General features: G+C 41.0%; 1 protein-coding gene across 2 annotated transcripts in view; it reads right to left on the reverse strand.

Moving 5' to 3' along the window:
* WDR64 (WD repeat domain 64) overlaps positions 1–19901 on the reverse strand; it is a 134881-nt gene extending 114980 nt beyond the window's left edge. For both annotated transcript variants that reach the window (XM_027975586.3, XM_060396456.1), the window contains exons 1-2: positions 19757–19901; positions 6306–6436 (exon numbers count right to left, since the gene is read on the reverse strand). In XM_027975586.3, coding sequence (XP_027831387.1) covers positions 6306–6436; positions 19757–19901 — 276 coding nt within the window. The remainder of the gene's footprint in view (positions 1–6305; positions 6437–19756) is intronic.
* Between the last annotated feature and the right edge of the window lie 2115 nt (positions 19902–22016).

The raw sequence follows: 22016 nt of genomic DNA on the forward strand, positions 1-22016 counted from the left end.
AGGTGAGGAACCAATGAAAGCTTTAGTTAGGCTGAGAATTTAGAATAATCACAGTGGTATGAATGAGATTTACAGCAGGAGTGCAGACAGAAAGACAAATTTAGATGTCATTTTGAAGGTTCAGATGAAAGGGTGATGGCTTGAACTACAGCTGAGGCAGCAGTGTAGAGAAGAGAAGACGGATTTTGCTCTAGTCCTTGAGTTTTGTTGACTGCTTAGCTGTGGGACAAGGGAAAAATTAATGGCTCCCTTATTTCCATGATTGTGCTTTCAGGCAAGATGATGAAAATTAAATGAAGAGAAGGTGTGTCCAACATAGACATAAATGTTGTTAATACTCAGCAGTGTACATTCCTCATATTTGGTCTCAAAGGGAAGTATCCAGTTAACATCTTCTCTTGGACTCATTTTATTTTAATTTTGTAACTAACACCTGTTTGTATGGCTCTAATAAAAGTAACTATTAAAGTTGGTATCACACAGCCCAGAAACAAAAAAAAGTTACTTATGTCTCCACATAAGTAATGTATTCCCTCTCATTCATAATTTAAATCTCCATTTCTAAAATCTATGACATTCTTAATTATTAGTTTACAGATATTTTGTTTGCTGCAATTTAAAAAAATTCTCACTTCCTTTTCTCCTAAGTTTTGTCAGTGTGGTTGTAGTACCCTGAGCCCTTCAATTCAGTTCAGTTCAGTTCAGTCTCTCAGTCATGTCTGACTCTTTCTGACCCCATGAATGACAGCACACCAGGCCTCCCTGTCCATCACCAACTCCCAGAGTTCACTCAAACTCATGTCCATCGAGTTGGTAATGCCATCCTGTCATCTCATTCTCTGTCGTCCCCTTCTCCTGACCCCAATCCTTCCCAGCATCAGAGTCTTTTCCAATGAGTCAACTGTTTGCATGAGGTGGCCAAATTATTGGAGTTTCAGCTTTAGCATCATTCCTTCCAAAGAACACCCAGGACTGATCTCCTTTAGAATGGACTGGTTGGATCTCTTTGCAGTCCAACGGACTCTCAAGACTCTTCTCCAACACCACAGTTCAAAAGCATCAATTATTCGGTGCTCAGCTTTCTTCACAGTCCAACTCTCACATCCAAACATGACCACTGGAAAAACCATAGCCTTGACTAGATGGACCTTTGTTGGCAAAGTAATGTGTCTGCTTTTCAATATGCTATCTAGGTTGGTCACAACTTTCCTTCCAAGGAGTAAGCATCTTTTAATTTCATGGCTGCAATCACCATCTGCAGTGATTTTGGAGCCCCCCAAAATAAAGTCTGACACTGTTTCCACTGTTTCCCCATCTATTTCCCATGAAGTGATAGGACCAGATGCCATAATCTTAGTTTTCTGTATGTTGAGCTTTAAGCCAATTTTTTCACTCTCCTCTTTCACCTTCATCAAGAGGCTCTTTAGTTCCTCTTCACTTTTTGCCATAAAGGTGGTGTCATCTGCATATCTGAGGTTATTGATATTTCTCCTGGCAATCTTGATTCCAGCTTGTGTTTCTTCCAGTCCAGCGTTTCTCATGATGTACTTTGCATATAAGTTAAATAATCAGGATGACAATATACAATCTTGACCTACTCCTTTTCCTATTTGGAACCAGTCTGTTGTTCCATGTCCACTTCTAACTGTTGCTTCCTGACCTGCATATAGGTTTCTCAAGAGGCAGGTCAGGTGGTCTGGTATTCCCATCTCTTTCAGAATTTTCCACAATCTATTGTGATCCACACAGTCAAAGGCTTTGGCAAGAACCCTTCAGAAAGCAAGAAATGACAAAAATCAAATTTATGGGGGTGATGTTATTAATCATGATATTATATCATGATAACTCTATCATATGAAGGGGTTTTTAAATCATGGTTATATTTAATTTCAAAAAGAGTTTTATTTGGTAATCAGCTAGTCTCAGTCTGTTATAGCTGGAATATAGACTTTTGTCTCATGTGGAAGCTGAAATAAGTTTTACCAAATACTCATCTCCATGTTTTGAAATAGAGCTGGAGGGAGCTTTATGCAGACACCAGTTAATTATACAGGGAGTAGTTTTACCCTAATAGGAAAAAATAAGGTGGTAAAATCTAACAAAGTGTTCAGGAGAGTTAAAGAAGTTTGTTAGCTAGACTGCTTTGAAATGAAGAGGCACAAGCTGGAATCAAGATTGCTGGGAGAAATATCAATAACCTCAGATTTGCAGATGGCACCACCCTTATGGCAGAAAGTGAAGAGGAACTAAAAAGCCTCTTGATGAAAGTGAAAGAAGAGAGTGAAAAAGTTGGCTTAAAGCTCAACATTCAGAAAACGAAGATCACAGCATTTGGTCCCATCACTTCATAGGAATAAATGGGGAAACAGTGGAAACAGTGTCAGACTTTATTTTTCTGAGCTTCAAAATCACTGCAGATGGTGATTGCAGCCATGGAATTAAAAGACACTTACTCCTTGGAAGGAAAGTTATGACCAACCTAAATAGTATATTGAAAAGTAGAGACATTACTTTGCCAACAAAGGTCCATCTAGTCAAGGACATGGCTTTTCCAGTGGTCATGTATGGATGTGAGAGTTGGACTGTGAAGAAAGCTGAGCACCAAAGAACTGATGCTTATGTGGTGTTGGAGAAGACTCTTGCGAGTCCCTTGGACTGCAAGGAGATCCATCCAGTCCATCCTAAAGGAGATCAGTCCTGGGTGTCCATTGGAAGACTGATGCTAAAGCTGAATCTCCAATACTTTGGCCACCTCATGCGAAGAGTTGACACATTTGAAAGACCCGGATGCTGGGAGGGATTGGGGCAGGAGGAGAAGGGGACAACAGAGGATGAGATGGCTGGATGGCATCACCGATTCAATGGACGTGAGTCTGAGTGAACTCCGGGAGTTGGTGATGGACAAGGAGGCCTGGCATGCTGCGATTGATGGGGTCGCAAAGAGTCAGACACGACTGAATGACTGAACTGAACTGAATATACAAAATGCATTCAACGCAGTTTTAAGTGTGCAATGAACCTTGAGAACCTGGCTGTGATAAATTGGATTTTTTCAAAATGTAAAAAAATAAAAGCCAATTTTATTAGTTTGTCACAGCTGTCATATCAGCATGCATTTTTTTTTAAACATCAAATTGGTGGATTTTTATGTAGCCATTTTTAATATTGAATAAAGGGAAAAAAGCAACATTTTGGCATATTATGCTTCATTATTTCAAGGAATGTTAAAACATAGCTGCAATGCAAAAAAAAAAAAAAAAAAGGCAAAATGTTTGTCCTCTGTATGGAGAAGGTGCTGTGACTGATGAAACATGTCAAAAGTGGTTTATGAAGTTTCATGCTGGAGGTTTCACACTAGACAGTACCTTGTGGTCAGGTAGAGTGGTTGATGGCAATCCAATTAAGACACTCACTGAGAACAATCAATGTTATACCACGTAGGAGATAGCCAATATACTCAAAACATCCAAATCAAGCATTGAAAGTCACTGGCACCAGCCTAGTTATGTTAATCACTTTGATGTTTGGGTTCCACATAAGTTAAGTGCACAAAACCTTCTTGACCATATTTCTGCGTGCAATTCTCTACTGAAATGTGATGAAAACTTTCCATTTTTTGAAAAAAAAAATTATGACAGGCAATGGAAAGTGGATACTGTATAATAATATGGAATATAAAAGATTATGGGGCAAGTGAAATGACACCAACCACACCAAAGGCCAGTCCTCATCCAAAGAAGGTGATGTAGTGTACATGGTGAGACTGGAAGGAACTCCTCTATTATGAGCTCCTTCCAGAAAACCAAAGGATTAATTCCAACAAGTACCACTTACAATTAGACCAACTGAAAGCAGCACTCAATGGAAAGTGTCAGGAATTAGTCAACAAAAAGTGCATAATCTTCCATCAGGATAATACAAGACCTCGTTTCTTTGATGACCAGGCAAAAACTGTTACAGCTTGGCTGGGTAGTTCTGATTCATCCACCATATTCACCAGACACTGCACCTTCAGATGTCCATTTATTTCAGTCTTCACAAAACTCTCTAAATGGAAAAAGTTTCAATTCCCGTGAAGACTGAAAAGGGCACCTGGAACAGTTCTTTGCTCAAAAAGGTGAGAAGTTTTGGGAAGACGGAATTATGAAGTTGCCTGAAAAATTGCTGAAGGCAGTGGAACAAAGCATTGAATACATTGTTCAATAAGGTTCTTGGTGAAAAATGAAAAATGTGTCTTTTATTTTTATATTAAAGGCCAAAGGAGCTTTTTGGCCTACCCAATATATCCAGTGATCATTTTTGGATGCAAGAGTTGGACCATAAAGAAAGCTGAGCACCAGTCAATCCTAAAGAAAATCAGTCCTGAATATTCATTGGAATGACTGATGCTGAAGCTGAAGCTCCAATATTTTGGTCACCTGATGCAAGGAACTGACTCCTTAGAAAAGACCCTGATGCTGGGAAAGATTGCAGGCAGGAGGAGAAGGGGATGACAGAGGATGAAATGGTTCGATGGCATCACTGATTTGATGAACATGAGTTTGAGTTGTTAGGTTAGATCAAAGGAAATCCTGCTGTTTGCATTAACATGCTGGACCTTGAGAGTATTATGCTAAGTGAAATAAGTCAGATGCAGAGAATCAGGGTATGTGATCAGCTTGTGCTCACAATCAAAATCAGCTTGAGCTCAAATTCCCTGATTAGCTGATGTGTTGGAATCTCCATTTTCAGGTTTCTGGTTCTAACTAGTCTGGGGGCTACATGCCAGGGGCATACTGATACAGCGAACTTCTGGTTAAAGTTGCAGTCAACCTGGTGGGTGTTTTAATATCTGCAAAAGTTAGGTACATGTTTCATACTTAGGGTTATGTCTTTAAAACAGAATCTGAGGTCTTTGTGATAGATTTGTTATGTTTAACTCCTTAAGCTATAGCCATACTGCTCAAGTTATAGGAACTCTCCTGCCTGACTCTCCTGTCTTTGTTTCTTCATTCTTTACTTCCCCAAACATTAACTGCTAGGGCCTGTCCTTTGCTCTACATGGAGAGCCTAGGGATTCATGGTATATTTCTAAGACTGCTTTTCCCAATCAACAACAAGCGGGGACACAGAGCAGTCTATATTGTCCCAGACCTTCTGGGAAGGTCCTGCAGGCTCTTTCTTGGTTTCAGTTCAGGAATTTTGTGTTCCTTAAAGTCTTAATAGAAATACTTTTTTGTTTGCAACTTTTTCCCCAAAATTAATTGATGAATTTATTTGTTTGACTTTGAGGATCTGAGCTATCATCTACTATTGGTTTCTAATTTTATCAAATTGGAATCAATTGAAATATTACTTTTAGCTTTCCACATAGTCAATTTTGTGATGGCCCCATATATAATTGAGAAGATATATCTCTTCTAAATCTTTGATGCAAAATTCTATATACACATATTTACTAGTTCCTTAAATGTGATAGTCAAATCCATTAAATCCTTGCTATTTGTTTCTCTACTTTATCTACTGATTTTTCAGAGACAGCCAAATAATTTAAGAGATCATTTTGATGACTCTGTGTGCAATTTTTTCAATTCTAAGTTACCTCAAATCCTTTTAGATTTATAAACAAATCAATAGAATGCAGTCTCCTGTGAGTTTTAAATGAGGAGTGAAGAATTTCCCCTCTCTTTTTCCATAGTTCACAGATTACTTTGCAATCAAATATGCTTCCTCACATTTATTCTTCCAATAACACAGAATGATATCTAAGGAGTCAATACTGGATTGATAAGAAAATGTCTCGGGAAACATAAGAGCTGGTCAACCTCATTCTTCTCTTAAAAATATGGATATACTGAAATTTATATACATTGACACTACTGAAAAAGAATATCTCATTTAGAATGTAATGAAAACCTTACTCTGTCTGCCTTCTGCTGCTGCTGCTGCTAAGTTGCTTCAGTCGTGTCCGACTCTGTGTGACCCCACGGACGGCAGCCCACCAGGCTCCCCCGTCCCTGGGATTCTCCAGGCAAGAATACTGGAGTGGGTTGCCATTTCCTTCTCCAATGCATGAAAGTGAAAAGTGAAAGTGAAGACGCTCAGTTGTGTCCGACTCTTAGTGACCCCATGGACTGCAGCCCACCTGTCTGCCTTACTCACTTTTAATTATGGGCAGTGCCTTGCCTTCAATGGATATAGGCATTGAAACGTGCCACAGGCACACTGTGGTTAACCCTTATGGGGTTAACACTTTTTTTTTTTTTTTTGCTAAACAAGGGAAAGTAATACCAGGATTTCATATTATAAACAAGAAAAGTGGATACCTCACACCAGTCTATAGATGCATCTGGGTTGTTGCAGAGCTTCCTATAAAAGCATTTCACATCTTGACTCTTAACTTCTGGACCAAAGAGTTCCTGTACCATCTTGTAAAACTTGTCATAATCAACTGCGTCTGCATTGTAACAAAGAACAAGAACTTTGTCAGAAAATTCAAAGGACTATACTGCATTTTTAGTTGCTTTTTCTATTTTCTAATTTATTTCCTGGTGGTGATGGTTTAGTTGCTCAGTCATATCTGACTCTTTGTGATCCCATGGGTCACACCAGGCTCCCACCAGGCTCCTCTGTCCATGGGGATTCTCCAGGCAAGAATACTGGAGTGGGTTGCCACACCCTCCTCCAGGGGATCTTCCCAACCCAGGACTGAACCCATGTCTCCTGCACTAGCAGGTGGATTCTTTACCACTGAGCCACCTGGGAAGCCCAATCTATTTCCTTATTTCAACCTATAAAAACTTCTAAAGTTTAAAGATATTTCCATGGGAACATAACTAAGTTCTTGGCTAGAATATTACATAGTCAGAAAGAAATAATTTACTTTGGTGTTTAGTATCTCCCCCATAGACTTTATTTCAATTATTTTAGAAGTCTTGTTCAGGAATACAAAGGTAAGAAAGTGAATTACTTCTTTCCTATTAGGAATAAGTTTTACTAACAGGAGTATTTCCTCAAACTAATATTGGGTAGATGATAAAAGTGAGCAAAGAGCATGTCTTCTTTGGTTTTGTTTTGTTTTGTTTTGTTTTTCTCACCAAAATTATATTATTTTTTCATTATGTCATTAGTTCATCTCAGCATATTTTTATATATGATGTAAAGTGAGGGTGTTTCATTTTGGATTCTCTAAGAAGCAGAGCCCAAGACAGATGCAGAATTGCAAGAAACTTACTGGGGGTGGGGGGAGCTCCTGTGAAAGAAAGAAGAATGGGAACAGGAGTATGTGATGAGAGAGTTCAGCTCATAATAAAGTTCTGATACATGTTAAGGGAAAGAAAGGTGAATTCATTCAACACCTGAAAGACAGGTCTCCATACCACCTTTCAGTGGAACTCCCACAGATCCTGAGCCCTCACTTGCCCCTTACTCTTCTTAGGTTTCAGCAAAGAGACTGTTACTGGAAGTGGTGTGGTAACAATCTACCTGCAGGTTCCTTGAAGAACCAGAATTCTCCTGCCCCTACACCCTTGTAATGCATTATTTTTCACAGTTTATCCCAATCCTTTACATGCAGAACTTATTCAGTAATGTTCTTCGTCTCTATTGTCATTATTTGTGTAACTTCCCTCTTTCTCTTTAACATTTGCGGTTGTTCTGTAATTGTTGAAAGGCTCCAATCTGTTTTCCACTATCTCTTCTGACATATCTCTCCTTGAAATAATTTCTACTAATGTCAAGTTTCCCAAAGTCTTGATAACATCTGACTTTTCCTGAATTTTTATCACTAACTTGCCACATGCTGCTGCTGCTGCTGCTGCTGCTAAGTCACTTCAGTTGTGTCCGACTCTGTGCGATCCCACAGATGGAAGCCAACCAGGCTCCCCCATCCCTGGGATTCTCCAGGCAAGAGTACTGGAGTGGGTGCTAGAAAAAGTAAAAAAAAAGAATCTGGACTCTAACTGTATGTAGGTCAGGAAGCAACAGTTAGAACTGGACATAGAACAACAGACTGTTTCCAAATAGGAAAAGGAGTACATCAAGGCTGTATATTGTCACCTGCTTATTTAACTTCTATGCAGAGTACATCATGAGAAACACTGGGCTGGATGAAGCACAAGTTGGATTCAAGATTGCTGGGAAAATATCAGTAACCTTAGATATGCAGATGACACCACCCTTATGGCAGAAAGTGAAGAAGAACTAAAGAGCCTCTTGATGAAAGTGAAAGAGGAGAGTGAAAAAGTTGGCTTAAAGCTCAACATTCAGAAAATGATGATCATGGCATCCGGTCCCATCACTTCATGGGAAATAGATGGGGAAACAGTGGAAACAGTGTCAGACTTTATTTTGGGGGGCTCCAAAATCACTGCAGATGGTGATTGCAGCCATTAAATTAAAAGACGCTTACTCCTTGGAAGTAGTTATACCAACCTAGAGAGCATATTCAAAAGCAGAGACATTACTTTGTCAACAAAGGTCCATCTAGTCAAGGCTATGACTTTTCCAGTGGTCATGTATGGATGTGAGAGTTGGACTATAAAGAAAGCTGAGCACTGAAGAATTGATGCTTTTAAACTGTGGTGTTGGAGAAGACTCTTGAGAGTTCCTTGGACTGCAAGGAGATCCAACCAGTCCATCCTAAAGGAGATCACTCCTGGGTGTTCATTGATAGGACTGATGTTGAAGCTGAAACTCCAATACTTTGGCCACCTCATGCGAAGAGTTGACTCATTGGAAAAGACCCTGATGCTGGGAAAGATTGAGGGCAGGAGGAGAAGGGAATGACAGAGGATGAGATGGTTGGATGGCATCACCAACTCAATGGACATGAGTTTGGGTGGATTCTGGGAGCTGGTGATGGACAGGGAGGCCTTGCGTGCTGCGATTCATGGGGTTGCAAAGAGTCAGACACGACTGAGTGACTGAACTGAACTGAACTTTGTTAATTATTGATTTTTTGTGAGCCATACTAGTAACTTAATATTCCTGACTTTCTACTTTCCCATGTATTAAATGGGCATAATAATTACAATCATTATGAAGAACAATTGTTGACTATTTGACACTGTAAACACACATGTAGACAAACCACACCATTGACTGAATGTTGATTTTGACAAATTTTGTGATTCACTAGGGCATAGCTATTGAGTTACAGGACAACAAGGAGTTATACACAAATATACATTACGCAACTCATGTGTCAGACCTGAGCTAGACAGTGCTCATAGAATGGAAAACTAGGTAGCCAAGACCCCTTCTTCTGGTAGTTTATATTCTAATGGAATAAACAGAAAATCAAGTGAACAAAATATTTATGGGCTGTGACAGGCAAGACTAATTACTAGAGATGGACACTGGATTAGTGGTTATCTGTGTAACAGGGCATGAGAACATTCTGGAATGGTAGAGATATTCTCTGTCTTGATCTAGTTGATACCTACAGGCATGTGTACATATGTCCAAATGTATTGAGTTATACACTTAAGAACAGCACGCTTTCTGTGCTTTACTGTAAGTAGGTCATATCTTAGTAACAATGTGAGAATCACTAAGTTGAAAGTGAGATAAATGCTCAGAAGGAAATCAATAGGGAGATGTGATATTAACAGAATTGTCCTGTGCTGGTGGGTGAGGGTGGACCTGAGGGAATCCCTTTCTAAGGACAGATAAAAAGCAACAAAGCTGAGACCTGATAAGCAAAAGGAGTCAGACATATGCTAAAGCTAGAGAAGAGCATCTTAGGTAGAGGCTGACAAACACAAGAATGCTAAGGCAGGAAAGAGCTTGGTGCATTCTTTAAAGGTCAGTGATATGAAGTATAGTGAGAACTGGGGAAAGTTATCATGAGGTGAGATCAGAGAGGAAGGAGGGCCAAATTAGAGTTAGAAGTTTGTATTTTATTCTAAGCATGATGGCGAGCTATCACTAGAGCGTTTGAAAGACCCTGGTTGCTATGAGGAGACAAGGATGAAAACTATAAAGTTAGTGAGGAGTTTGAGATTCAGATTTTAGATGTGGAGGCTTAGGTCAAGAAGATACATTTATGCCTCTTTTCTCTGTGAGTGTGTGCTCAGTTGCTCAATTCTGTCTGACTCTTTGCCACCCCATGAACTGCCAGGCTCCTCTGTCCATGGGATTTCCCAGACAAGCATACTGGAGTGAGTTGCCATTTCCTCCTCCAGGAGATCTTCCTGACCCAAGGATTGAACTCACATCTCCTGTATTGGCAGGTGGATTCTTTACCACTGAGCTACCTGGGAAGCCCACCTATTTTGTCCACTCAATTATTAACAACAACCCCTTTCATTCTTGAAAGTGTCCTCAGCTGGATGATAAGTGGTATAGGCACTGATGGTAAATAATCTGCCTGCAATGCAGGAGACCTGAGTTCAATTCCTGAGTAGGGAAGATCTATACCAACTCCCAGAAACCAGTCCAGAATTCAATGGACAGATGCTGGAAGCCAGCACGGGAGATCCCACCCATGACAGCCTGGGGGGCTACAGTCCATGGGGTCGCAAAGAGTCAGACATGACTGAGCAACTCATACACACCTACACACACAGGCACCGAAGAGAGATCACTGAGATGGTGAGATATGGCTGGAAGTAGAATTGCAAAGACTTGCTAAGAGCTTGGAAGTTTGGGGGACAGAATTTGTGAGTGAAGGACAGGCTGGATTCTAGAGTAATGGTTGTTATTGGGAGAGTTTGACCTACCTCTCTCATAGGCTATTTGGCAATGTAAGCAGACATTTTTGATTGTTACAATGAGGGATGAGGATGCTACTGACATCTGGTGGGTAGAAGCCAGAGATGCCACTAAATATTCTGCAGGGCACAAGATAGCCCGCCCCCATTCCTGGCCTCACACACATACACATAGAATACACATACAGACAGAACAAAGAATTATCAAGCCCCAAATGTCAACAGTATTAAGGTCGAGAAACCTTGCTCTAGAATGACACTCAGGTTTCTGATTTCAAAACTGAACAGATATTGGTACTATTTACCAAAACAGAGGCAAACGAGTAAGAGTCATATTTCTTGAGAAAAATAAACCATTCAATCTTGGTAATATTAAGTTTGAAATTCATATGAGAGATCCAAATAGCTTAGCTGTTTTAAATTCATACCAACTAGTACAGATAGATGTCTATTCTAAATGCCACTAGATAAGAAATGTAAGACTTTTCTTTCCTCAGATGATTTTAAGTCTATTGGGTAATTAACAATAAGATTTAAGAGCAATATTGCACAGATGAACTCCTACAATATACTTGATACAGTTTTTGAGGTAAACAATGGTGCCGTTAAGAAACATTCTCTGTAGTTCTCAGCTTCTTGCCTATCTTGCCTATGGTGAGAGGTAGACCCGATTTGGGGCTTCCCAAGTGGCTCACTGGTAAAGAATCCACCTGCCAGGGAGGAGACACAGGTTCGATCTCCAGGGTTGGAAACATCACCTAGAGAATGAAATGACAATCCACTCCAGTATTCTTGCCTTGGAATTCCAACGGACAGAGGGGCCTGGTGGGCTACAGTCCATGGTATCTCGAAAGAGTCAGACACAACTAAGCAATTAAACAACAACAACAACAAAAATGAATGTATGCCAGTATTAGCAGTCTGATCAAAATTCAGATTACATTTCTCCCTTCGCAATCTTTTAGTTTAGTCCCAGTCATAAAGGTAATTTATCTAGCAGTACTTAGTTTTGATCAAATCTAATACACATACATATACATATATAACTATAAACTACAGTCACTAGTACATTGCACTTCAGTAATAACAGAATGTACTATAAAAATGTATATATATATGTTTATAAGATATGTGTTCTCTCTCTAAACATAAATATATATATATATATATATATATATATATACGTATATGTGTGTGTATATAAACATATATTGATATTTCTCCCGGCAATCTTGATTCCAGCTCGTGCTTCTTCCAGCCCAGCGTTTCCCATGATGCACTCTGCATATAGGGCGTCCCTGGTGGCTCAGAGGTTAAAGCGCCTGCCTGCAGTGTGGGAGACCTGGGTTCAATCCCTGAGTCAGGAAGATCCCCTGAAGAAGGAAATGGCAACCTACTCCAGTATTCTTGCCTGGAGAATCCCATGGACTGAGGAGCCTGGTGGGCTACAGTCCACAAGGTCACAAAGAGTCGGACATGACTGAGCAAGAGATTTCACTTTCTTTCAGTTCAGTTCAGTTCCTTCCGTTCAGTGGCTCAGTCATGTCTGACTCTTTGCGACCCCATGAATCGCAGCATGCCAGGCCTCCCTGTCCATCATCAACTCCCGGAGTTCACCCAGACTCACGTCCATGGAGTCCGTGATGCCATCCAGCCATCTCATCCTCGGTCGTCCCTTTCTCCTCCTGCCCCCAATCCCTCCCGGCATCAGAGTCTTTTCCAATGAGTCAACTCTTCGCATCAGGTGGCCAAAGTACTGGAGTTTCAGCTTTAGCATCATTCCTTCCAAGGAAATCCCAGGGCTGATCTCCTTCAGAATGGACTGGTGGGATCTCCTTGCAGTCCAAGGGACTCTCAAGAGTCTTCTCCAACACCACAGTTCAAAAGCATCAATTCTTCGGCGCTCAGCCTTCTTCACAGTTCAACTCTCACATCCATACATGACCACAGGAAAAACAGTAGCCTTGACTAGACAGACCTTAGTCGGCAAAGTAATGTCTCTGCTTTTGAATATACTATCTAGGTTGGTCATAACTTTTCTTCCAAGGAGTAAGCGTCTTTTAATTTCATGGCTGCAGTCACCATCTGCAGTGATTTTGGAGCACCCCAAAATAAAGTCTGACACTGTTTCCACTGTTTCCCCATCTATTTCCCATGAAGTGATGGGACCAGATGCCATGATCTTCGTTTTCTGAATGTTGAGCTTTAAGCCAACTTTTTCACTCTCCTCTTTCGCTTTCATCAATAGGCTTTTTAGCTCCTCTTCACTTTCTGCCATAAGGGTGGTGTCATCTGCATATCTGAGGTTATTGATATTTCTCCCGGCAATCTTGATTCCAGCTTGTGCTTCTTCCAGTCCAGCGTTTCTCATGATGTTCTCTGCATATAAGTTAAATAAGCACAGTGACAACATACAGTCTTGATGTATTCCTTTTCCTATTTGGAACCAGTCTGTTGTTCCATGTCCAGTTCTAACTGTTGCTTCCTGACCTGCATACAGATTTCTCAAGAGGCAGGTCAGGTGGTCTGTATTCCCATCTCTTTCAGAATTTTCCACAGTTTATTGTGATCCACACAGTCAAAGGCTTTGGCATAGTCAATAAAGCAGAAATAGATGTTTTTCTGGAACTCTCTTGCTTTTTCCATGATCCAGTGGATGTTGGCAATTTGATCTCTGGTTCCTCTGCCTTTTCTAAAACCAGCTTGAACAACTGGAAGTTCATGGTTCACGTATTGCTGAAGCCTGGCTTGGAGAATTTTGAGCATTACTTTACTAGTGTGTGAGATGAGTGCAATTGTGTGGTAGTTTGAGCATTCTTTGGCATGAGAAACGCTGGGCTGCAAGAAGCACAAGCTGGAATTAAAATTGCCGGGAGAAATGTCAATAACCTCAGATATGCAGATGATTCCACCCTTATGGCAGAAAGTGAAGAGGATCTAAAAAGCCTCTTGATGAAAGTGAAAGAGGAGAGTGAAAAAGTTGGCTTAAAGCTCAACATTCAGAAAATAAAGATCATGGCATCTGGTCCCATCAGTTCATGGGAAATAGATGGGGAAACAGTGGAAACAGTGTCAGACTTCTTTTTGGGCTCCAAAGTCACTGCAGATGGATGGTGACTGCAGCCATGAAATTAAAAGACGCTTACTCCTTGGAAGAAAAGTTATGACCAACCTAGATAGCATATTCAAAAGCAGAGGCATTACTTTGCCAACACGGTCCGTTTAGTCAAGGCTATGGTCTTTCCATTGGTCATGTATGGATGCGAGAGTTGGACAGTGAAGGAAGCTGAACACCAAAGAATTGATGCTTTTGAGCTGTGATGTTGGAGAAGACTCTCGAGAGTCCCTTGGACTGCAAGGAGATCCCACCAGTCCATTCTGAAGGAGATCAGCCCTGGGATTTCCTTGGAAGGAATGATGCTAAAGCTGAAACTCCAATACTTTGTCTACCTCATGCAAAAGTTGACTCATTGGAAAAGACTCTGATGCTGGGAGGGATTGGGGGCAGGAGGAGAAGGGGACGACCGAGGATGAGATGGCTGGATGGCATCCCTGACTCAATGGACATGAGTCTGAGTGAACTCCAGGAGTTGGTGATGGATAGGGAGGCCTGGCATGCTGCAATTCATGGGGTCGCAGAGTCAGACATGACTGAGCCACTGAACTGAACTGAACTGATAAACATATATACTAGAGAAAGAAATTTTCAGTGTGGCTTTGTAATTGCAAGCATGTCGATTTAACCAAGGTTTATTTGTTTAGCACACATTTAAGGAGTGCTTCCTGGCTTCAGATTCTGGGCTAACCCTGAGGTTGCCAAGTCTTCAAAGCACTCACAGTTTAATGCTGGAAAGAAAGGGCAGAAATACAGCATGTATATCAATTTCAACAAGTTAAGATTAGCAGGTAATTCCTTGAGATGCAATAAAGTGCATAAAAATTTCTAAGGATGGCTTTGTTCAGGAAAAGTTTGGAAGTTTTTGTAAAGAAGTGATGTTTGATTTGGATCTTGAAAAATACGGAAGTATTCATAGACCCTCCAAAAGGGAGGAAATGTACATGCGATGACATGTGCAAAATCAGAGTGGTTAACAGTATGCCAGGTTTGGAAATGCTGAGAAGTTAATGTTAAGACAGAAGGTGCAGGCAGGGCAATTCCAAGGAGCTACAACTGGAGTAGGTTAGGGGACGATGCCATAATGTATATGGATTTTAAGAGTGCTCTAATATACTAGGGATGTGGAAATTCCAAACAGATTTTTAAAGGAAAGTCTCCCAGTAGAACTATACTGAAAGGAATCACTCTTGGCAAGAAGACCATTATATAAAGAAGCTGTTATAATAACCCAAGAGTGAGATGCCGTGAAATAAAGAGTCAAAATTTATACCAAGACACCTGGCTTAGAAGACTAGGTAGTTGATGTCTATGCTATAAGACTGAGAGACAATGAAGGCAATGCTCAAGAAAAAAAGAGGCAAAGAAAGAATGAGAAGAGGAAAAAATAAGAGGAGAGTGGTGTTAATGAGTAACACAGAAGATAATTTCTAGAAGCAGAAGCAGCTGTTTATGTAGTGAAATGGCCAAGTAAGCTGGAAAATATAAACAAGTTGTTGAATTTGGCAGGCATATTAGATGATCGAATACTTTGGTAAGAGGATTTTTCAGCAAAGTGATGAAGGAAGCCATACTTGATTGAAAACGAAGTGGTGACACTATGGGGAAATTTAGCAGAGAAGCAAAGGAAAAACATACAAGCTTAAAAAGGAACAGAAAGTCAAGGTAAGGACTGTCATCATAATTTTAGTTTTAGAGAACAAAACCAGTGGGAAAGGAAGATTTTACAGTTGTTGCAGCAAGGTAGCAACAGCTCTGGAGGGGAGGAGGCATGGAAGAAAGGACAGGTATTGCTTCAGGTAATTTGAAAGTGGAAGAAAGAGAGTTTGAGGGAATTCTTATCTTTTGGCTTTGCTTTCACTTATGATGTTGAAAGCTTGACTGAGAGAAGATGAGATCCTATTGAGGACTCAGAAAAAGTGCAAGGGTTTGGAAAATCAGTTACAGAGAGAGTTAAAACAAACTGACAAGGGGACTAAGGAAAGATGAAAGCTTATTGAGTAGTTTAGAAAACCCAGGCAAGTTCTCAATCATTTAACAAAAGCATATCTATTAATAAAAGGTCTGAGTCAGCTCTAACACTTAGGAATTGAGTGACTTGAACAGATGATTTTTACATATTTGTCATTTGTTAACAAATAAAATGGAGCTAATAGCAATAAGGAACCTGGCAGACTAGAGTCCAGTTCAGTTCAGTGGCTCAGTTGTGTCCAGCTCTTTGCGACCCATGGACTGCAGCATGCCAGGCCTCCCTGGCCATCACCAACTCCCAGAGTTTACTTGAACTCATGTCCATAGAGTCGGTGATGTCACCCAACCATCTCATCCTCTTTCATCCCCTTCTCCTCCCACCTTCAATCTTTCCCAGCATCAGGGTCTTTTCATATGAGTCAGCTCTTCACATCAGGTGGCCAGAGTATTGGAGATTCAGCTTCAGCATCAGTCCTTCCAATGAAAATTCAGGACTAATTTCCTTTAGGATTGGCTAGTTTGGTCTCCTTGCTGTCTAAGGGACTTTCAAGAGTCTTCAACACCACAGTTCAAAAGCATCAATACTTTGGCACTTAGCTTTCTTTATGGTCCAACTCTCACATCCATACATGACTACTGGAAAAAACATAGCTTTGACTAGACATCCATGGGGTCACAAAAGAGTTGGACATGACTTAGCAACACAACACCAAAAATAGCAATGACAGTAATATTTGCCTTTTAGAATTGTTGTGAGAAGTAATTAAATTGTATTTATTAAAATGATTTGTAAATTCTTAAATACTATCAACTACAAATTGGCAGTTGCCAAGGGCATTTGCCATCTGCCTTTGCTGGGATTAAATCTGTGCTGCTGTAGCAGCTGACCTTTGACACTTCCCAAAGGGAGTTCAGGGTGGAGAGCAGGGGTTCCTAGGTAGCACTAGTGGTAAAGAACCCACTTCCCAATGCAGGAGTTGTAAGAGACTTGGGTTTGATCCCTGGGTCGGAAAGATCTGGAGGAGGGCATGGCAACCCACTCTAGTGTTCTTGCCTGGAGGAAAGGAGTCTGATGGGCTTTAGTCCATAGGGCCACAAAGAATATGATAAGACTGAAGCGACTTAGCGCAAGCTCCAGGAAAACTGGTGGAACAGGTCTTTAGATAGTTAGATATTTTCAGGAACTGATTTAATGATCCCAACCCTTGCAATCTCCTCCTATCTACAAAAATCCTAAATCCCTTAATGGTGACATCAGCTCCTTGTGACTAGCAGAAAATCTTTTGTAAGGTAAGTGCTTGATTGCATGAACTCCCATTTCACCAAAATCCCATATGTTGACCTTCCCCCACTACCTCTTGGAGCAGTCTCTCAGAGGTATCTGAGGTGCTGTCTCCCAGACGGCAGTCCCCATTTTGCCCCCAATAAAATTTAACTTGCAACTCTCAGGCTGTGCATCTTTTTTAAGTCAACAAGGCTATTCCAATAATACTGGTTTGGGTCTGAACACCCAAAGTCAACATTTTCACTTGTTTATCACTATGTTGTTCTCACTGTTGTTCAGTCACTCAGTTGTGTCCTTCTCTTTACAACCCCAAGGACTGTAGCCCAGCAGGCTCCTCTATCCATAGGATTTCCCACACAAAAATACTGGAGTGAGTTGCCATATCCTACTCCAGCCTGGCATATTAAGAGGCTGGCCATGCTGACCCTCTAGCAGTCATGTGAGCCCCACTACTTCCCTTACAACAGCAGGATTTGTTCTGTTAGAATTTTACTCTATCATTAAGCCTTACTGCTGCTGCTGCTAAGTCACTTCAGTCGTGTCCGACTCTGTGCGACCCCACAGATGGCAGCCCACCAGGCTTCTCCGTCCCTGGGATTCTCCAGGCAAGAACACTGGAGTGGGTTGCCATTTCCTTCTCCAATGCATGAAAGTGAAAAGTAAAAGTGAAGTCGCTCAGTCATGCCCAACTCTTAGCGACCGCATGGACTGCAGCCTACCAGGCTCCTCTGTCCATGGGATTTTCCAAGCAAGAGTACTGGAGTGGCTTGCCATTGCCTTCTCCCCATTAAGCCTTACTCTTCACTGCTATTCTCAATGATCTGAAGCTACACACTACACCACTCCCCTTCAACCTTGACCATGGAGCTATACATTCAGTTCTGTGTTGGTATCTGATTCTAGTAATCCTGGCAGATCACTGCTCACCACCATCTGCTTACCTTGGCATGCTTGAAATTATTCCAGCCTAGAGACAGGAGGAGAGGCCCAGAGGGTGAATCATGGTGAGGGAGGAAACTTTGCCTTACTTAGAAAATTCTTTATGATCTTGTGATACCCTTAAGTAAAGTGATGGCAGGTAGTTCATGTGGCTTACTAGTGATCACTATGCACTAGTCACTCAAGTGGTAAAGAATCTGCCTGCAATACAGGAAACTTGGGTTTGATCCCTGGGTCAGGAAGGTCCCCTGGAGAATAGAATGGCTACCCACTCCAGTATTCTTTCCTGGAGAATTCCATGGACAGAGGAGCCTGGCGGTCTGCAGCCCACGGGGTCACAAAGAATTGGACACAACTGAGTGACTAAGCATGCCTGCAATGCCCTATTGAGAGTCCCAGAGCAACCAGTAAGACGTCAAATGATAGATTCCACATAAGAAACCTTAGAAGTCATTTAACCCATCCCTCTGATTTTACATTTGAGAGAGCTAACTGGGAATACCAGACCACCTGACCTGCCTCTTAAGAAACCTGTATGCAGGTCAGGAAGCAACAGTTAGAACTGGACATGGAACAACAGACTGGTTCCAAATAGGAAAAGGAGTACATCAAGGCTGTATATTGTCACCCTGCTTATTTAACTTCTATGCAGAGTACATCATGAGAAACGCTGGACTGGAAGAAGCACAAGCTGGAATCAAGATTGCCAGGAGAAATATCAATAACATCAGATGTGCAGATGACACCACCCTTATGTGAAGAGGAGCTAAAAAGCCTCTTGATGAAAGTGAAAGAGGATAGTGAAAAAGTTGGCTTAAAGCTCAACATTCAGAAAATGAAGATCATGGCATCTGTTCCCATCACTTCATGGGAAATAGATGGGGAAACAGTGGAAACAGTGTCAGACTTTATTTTGGGGTGCTCCAAAATCACTGCAGATGGTGACTGCAGCCATGAAATTAAAAGATGCTGACTCCTTTGAAGGTAAGTTATGACCAACCTAGAGAGCATATTGAAAAGCAGACACATTACTTTGCCCACAAATGTCCATCTGGTCAAGGCTATGGTTTTCCAGTGGTCATGTTTGGATGTGAGAGTTGGTTGTGAAGAAAGCTGAGCACCGAAGAATTGATGCTTTTGAACTGTGGTGTTGGAGAAGACTCTTAGAGTCCCTTGGACTACAAGGAGATCCAACCAGTTCATCCTAAAGGAGACCAGTCCTGGGTGTTCATTGGAAGGACTGATTCTGAGGCTGAAACTCCAATACTTTGGCCACCTCATGTTAAGAGTTGACTCGTTGGAAAAGACTCTGATGCTGGGAGAGATTGGGGGCAGGAGGAGAAGGGGACGACCAAGGATGAGATGGCTGGATGGCATCACTGACTTAATGGACAGTTTGGGTGAAATCCAGGAGTTGGTGATGGACAGGGAGGCCTGGCATGCTGCAATTCATAGGGTCACAAAGAGTCAGACATGACTGAGTGACTGAACTGAACATTCAGAGAAATGAAAGAGCTTCTTCAAGTCCACTTAGCTATTCAAGGACAGAGTCAGATGAGGAACTGTACACCACCCTTCCATTCAATGTCTTTGCTATTCAGCTATGTTGCCTCTCCCTGTTACAAGAAGTAATTAAATTATATTTATTAAAGTAATTTGTAAATTATTAAATTCTATCATCTTCCTGTTTGATAGTATTCCCAGTTCTAATCAACAGACCAAACTGGACTGCCCCATGTTCACTGATCTTACCTTCTTTTTGGGCAAACACACCAGCTCTTTCATCTCTTTTCTGTGCTGCTACATGTTCAACCAATCTTTCAAACCCTCTCAAGGCTGTCCTGAAACTGCTAACCTGCAGTGCAGTGTTGATATGCTTTTCCTCCCCGATATCCATAAGGACACAGGGAATCTTTTATTTTGTCCAGAAATAACAGTGTAAATTTGCCAACTTGGAAAACCTTCCAGTTGTTGCAATGCCTCCCTGCTGCCTCAATTTTTGCCCTAGGTCTCATTCCTTTGATCTTAACATCCCATACTGTGGGTAGGAGTATAGCAGGGAAAACACTGACTTAGGTCTAACGCATTTCATATAGGCAAACACCAGTAAAACTCCTGACCTCATAATGTTACCAGTGCCCTTCATATGGTCCTTATTGCATCATAATACCTTTGTAACATCCTCCTTCCTTCATAAAGAGGAAATTGAGATTTCTTTCTCCACAAATTTGTGTGTATGTATGTGTGTGGGTGGGTGTGGTGTGTGTGTATATATTGCCTAAGAGGAAAGAAAAATGGATAAAGGCCAAGTATGGAAACTGGGTATTACCTTCTCCCCCCATATCTCTTTTCACCTCATTTTGCCTTCCTTAGGATATGCCCTGGAGAGTAAAATTCACATTCATTCTTGCAGCCATACTTGATTGGATACCTGAACTTCTAAAAATGAAAATGTATTTCAGTATCTGACCTTTCTATGACAAATGAAGATAGTTTTTGAGGTCATAGAGAATAAAAATACTTTTTCTTCGTTTATGTATTGTCCTTCAATTAAAATAATAAAGCAAGTCAGTATGAGGAAGAGGTAGTTCCTGACTGAGAGGAAAGTTCTTTCAAGGTATCATTAGTTGAATGAGAAGAAGCTTTCTCTTTGTCTCCTTTCCTCTAATTGCAAGCTCCAATACTCCAATACTATTTAGTGCAATTGCTATTAAATCAAGTTTTCCAATATTTAACTCTTTATGGGAAGGAGAGATTATCTAATATTTTATCCACCATGAGCTAACTTCCTATGCTTTAGGTGAGTTAGATGAAGTCCATCTTTAAAAACATTTGCAAGACCTTGCATTCAGAAGTGAATCAAGTAGCATTGCTGGGTATAATACTGGGTGTAATACTGTCTCCTTAATATTCATCTCTGGCTACTAAAAGGACAAAATAAGACTTTCACGTAGGAAAAAAATCTCCTAATTTCTTTTGTTCCTTTTTTTCCCTTTAAAGCTTTCAAAATATAGGTAGTGACACATGAAGGACCACTTTTCCTACCATTCTCATGCATTCTCAGTCTCATTCATTCAGCAGATAAGCACCTGCTTCACCTTAGGTACTATTTTAGGCACTGAGGAAACAACAATGAACAAAAGAGCTTATTGAGCTTTCAATCTGATGGAGAAGACACACAAACAAGCCAGTAAGTAATATGGCAGTAGGTGATAAATACGCTAAAGAAAAAGAGTATAAGTATGTTGGGTTGGGGGATAAGTCAAAGGACATGGATGAGGGAGCTCAGAAAAGGACTCATTAATAGAAAGACACTTGGACACAAACCAGAGAGAAGTAAGGTAGCAAGCCATGTGGACAAATGGTAGAAAGGTATTCCAAGAAAAGCATGCATAAAGTCCCGATATCAAACTGTGCTTAATACGTCTGAGAAGCAAGGAAGCAGTTATGTGACTGGGGTGATATGGTATGGGAAGGGAAGGTGGGGAGATAACATCAGAGTCAGAGGTGGAGCCAAATCTGTTGTAAGCACAGTCTATACAGTAATCACTATTCTGTCATTGAGTAGAATGCTGATGTCTGAGTCACAATTGAAAAGGATTGTTTCAACTGCTTGTTAGTCGCTCAGTCGTGTCTGACTCTTTACAGCCCCATGAACTGCAGCCCACCGGGCTCCTCTTTCCATGGGCTTTCCCAGGCAAGAGTACTGGAGTGGGTTGCCATTTCCTTCTCCATTCAACTGCTTAGTAGAGGTAAGTTGAAGGAGAGAAAGAGTAGAAGCAGGAAAACCAACTAGGTGGCAATTTCAGTAATCCAAGTAAGAGATGATAGTGGTTTAGATGAAGGTAGGGCTAAGATGTCAGGCTCTATGAAGATAGATGTGATAGAATTTGCTGATAGATTAGATGGGAATGTGATAGCAAGAAAAGAATCAAGAATAATTCCAGGGATTCTGGGAGGATAGAATATTTACTCACTTCTGGGGAAGAAGTCAGTGGGAGAAGGCAATTTT

The sequence above is a fragment of the Ovis aries genome, chromosome 12, assembly GCF_016772045.2.
Source record: "Ovis aries strain OAR_USU_Benz2616 breed Rambouillet chromosome 12, ARS-UI_Ramb_v3.0, whole genome shotgun sequence".
NCBI lineage: Eukaryota > Metazoa > Chordata > Mammalia > Artiodactyla > Bovidae > Ovis > Ovis aries.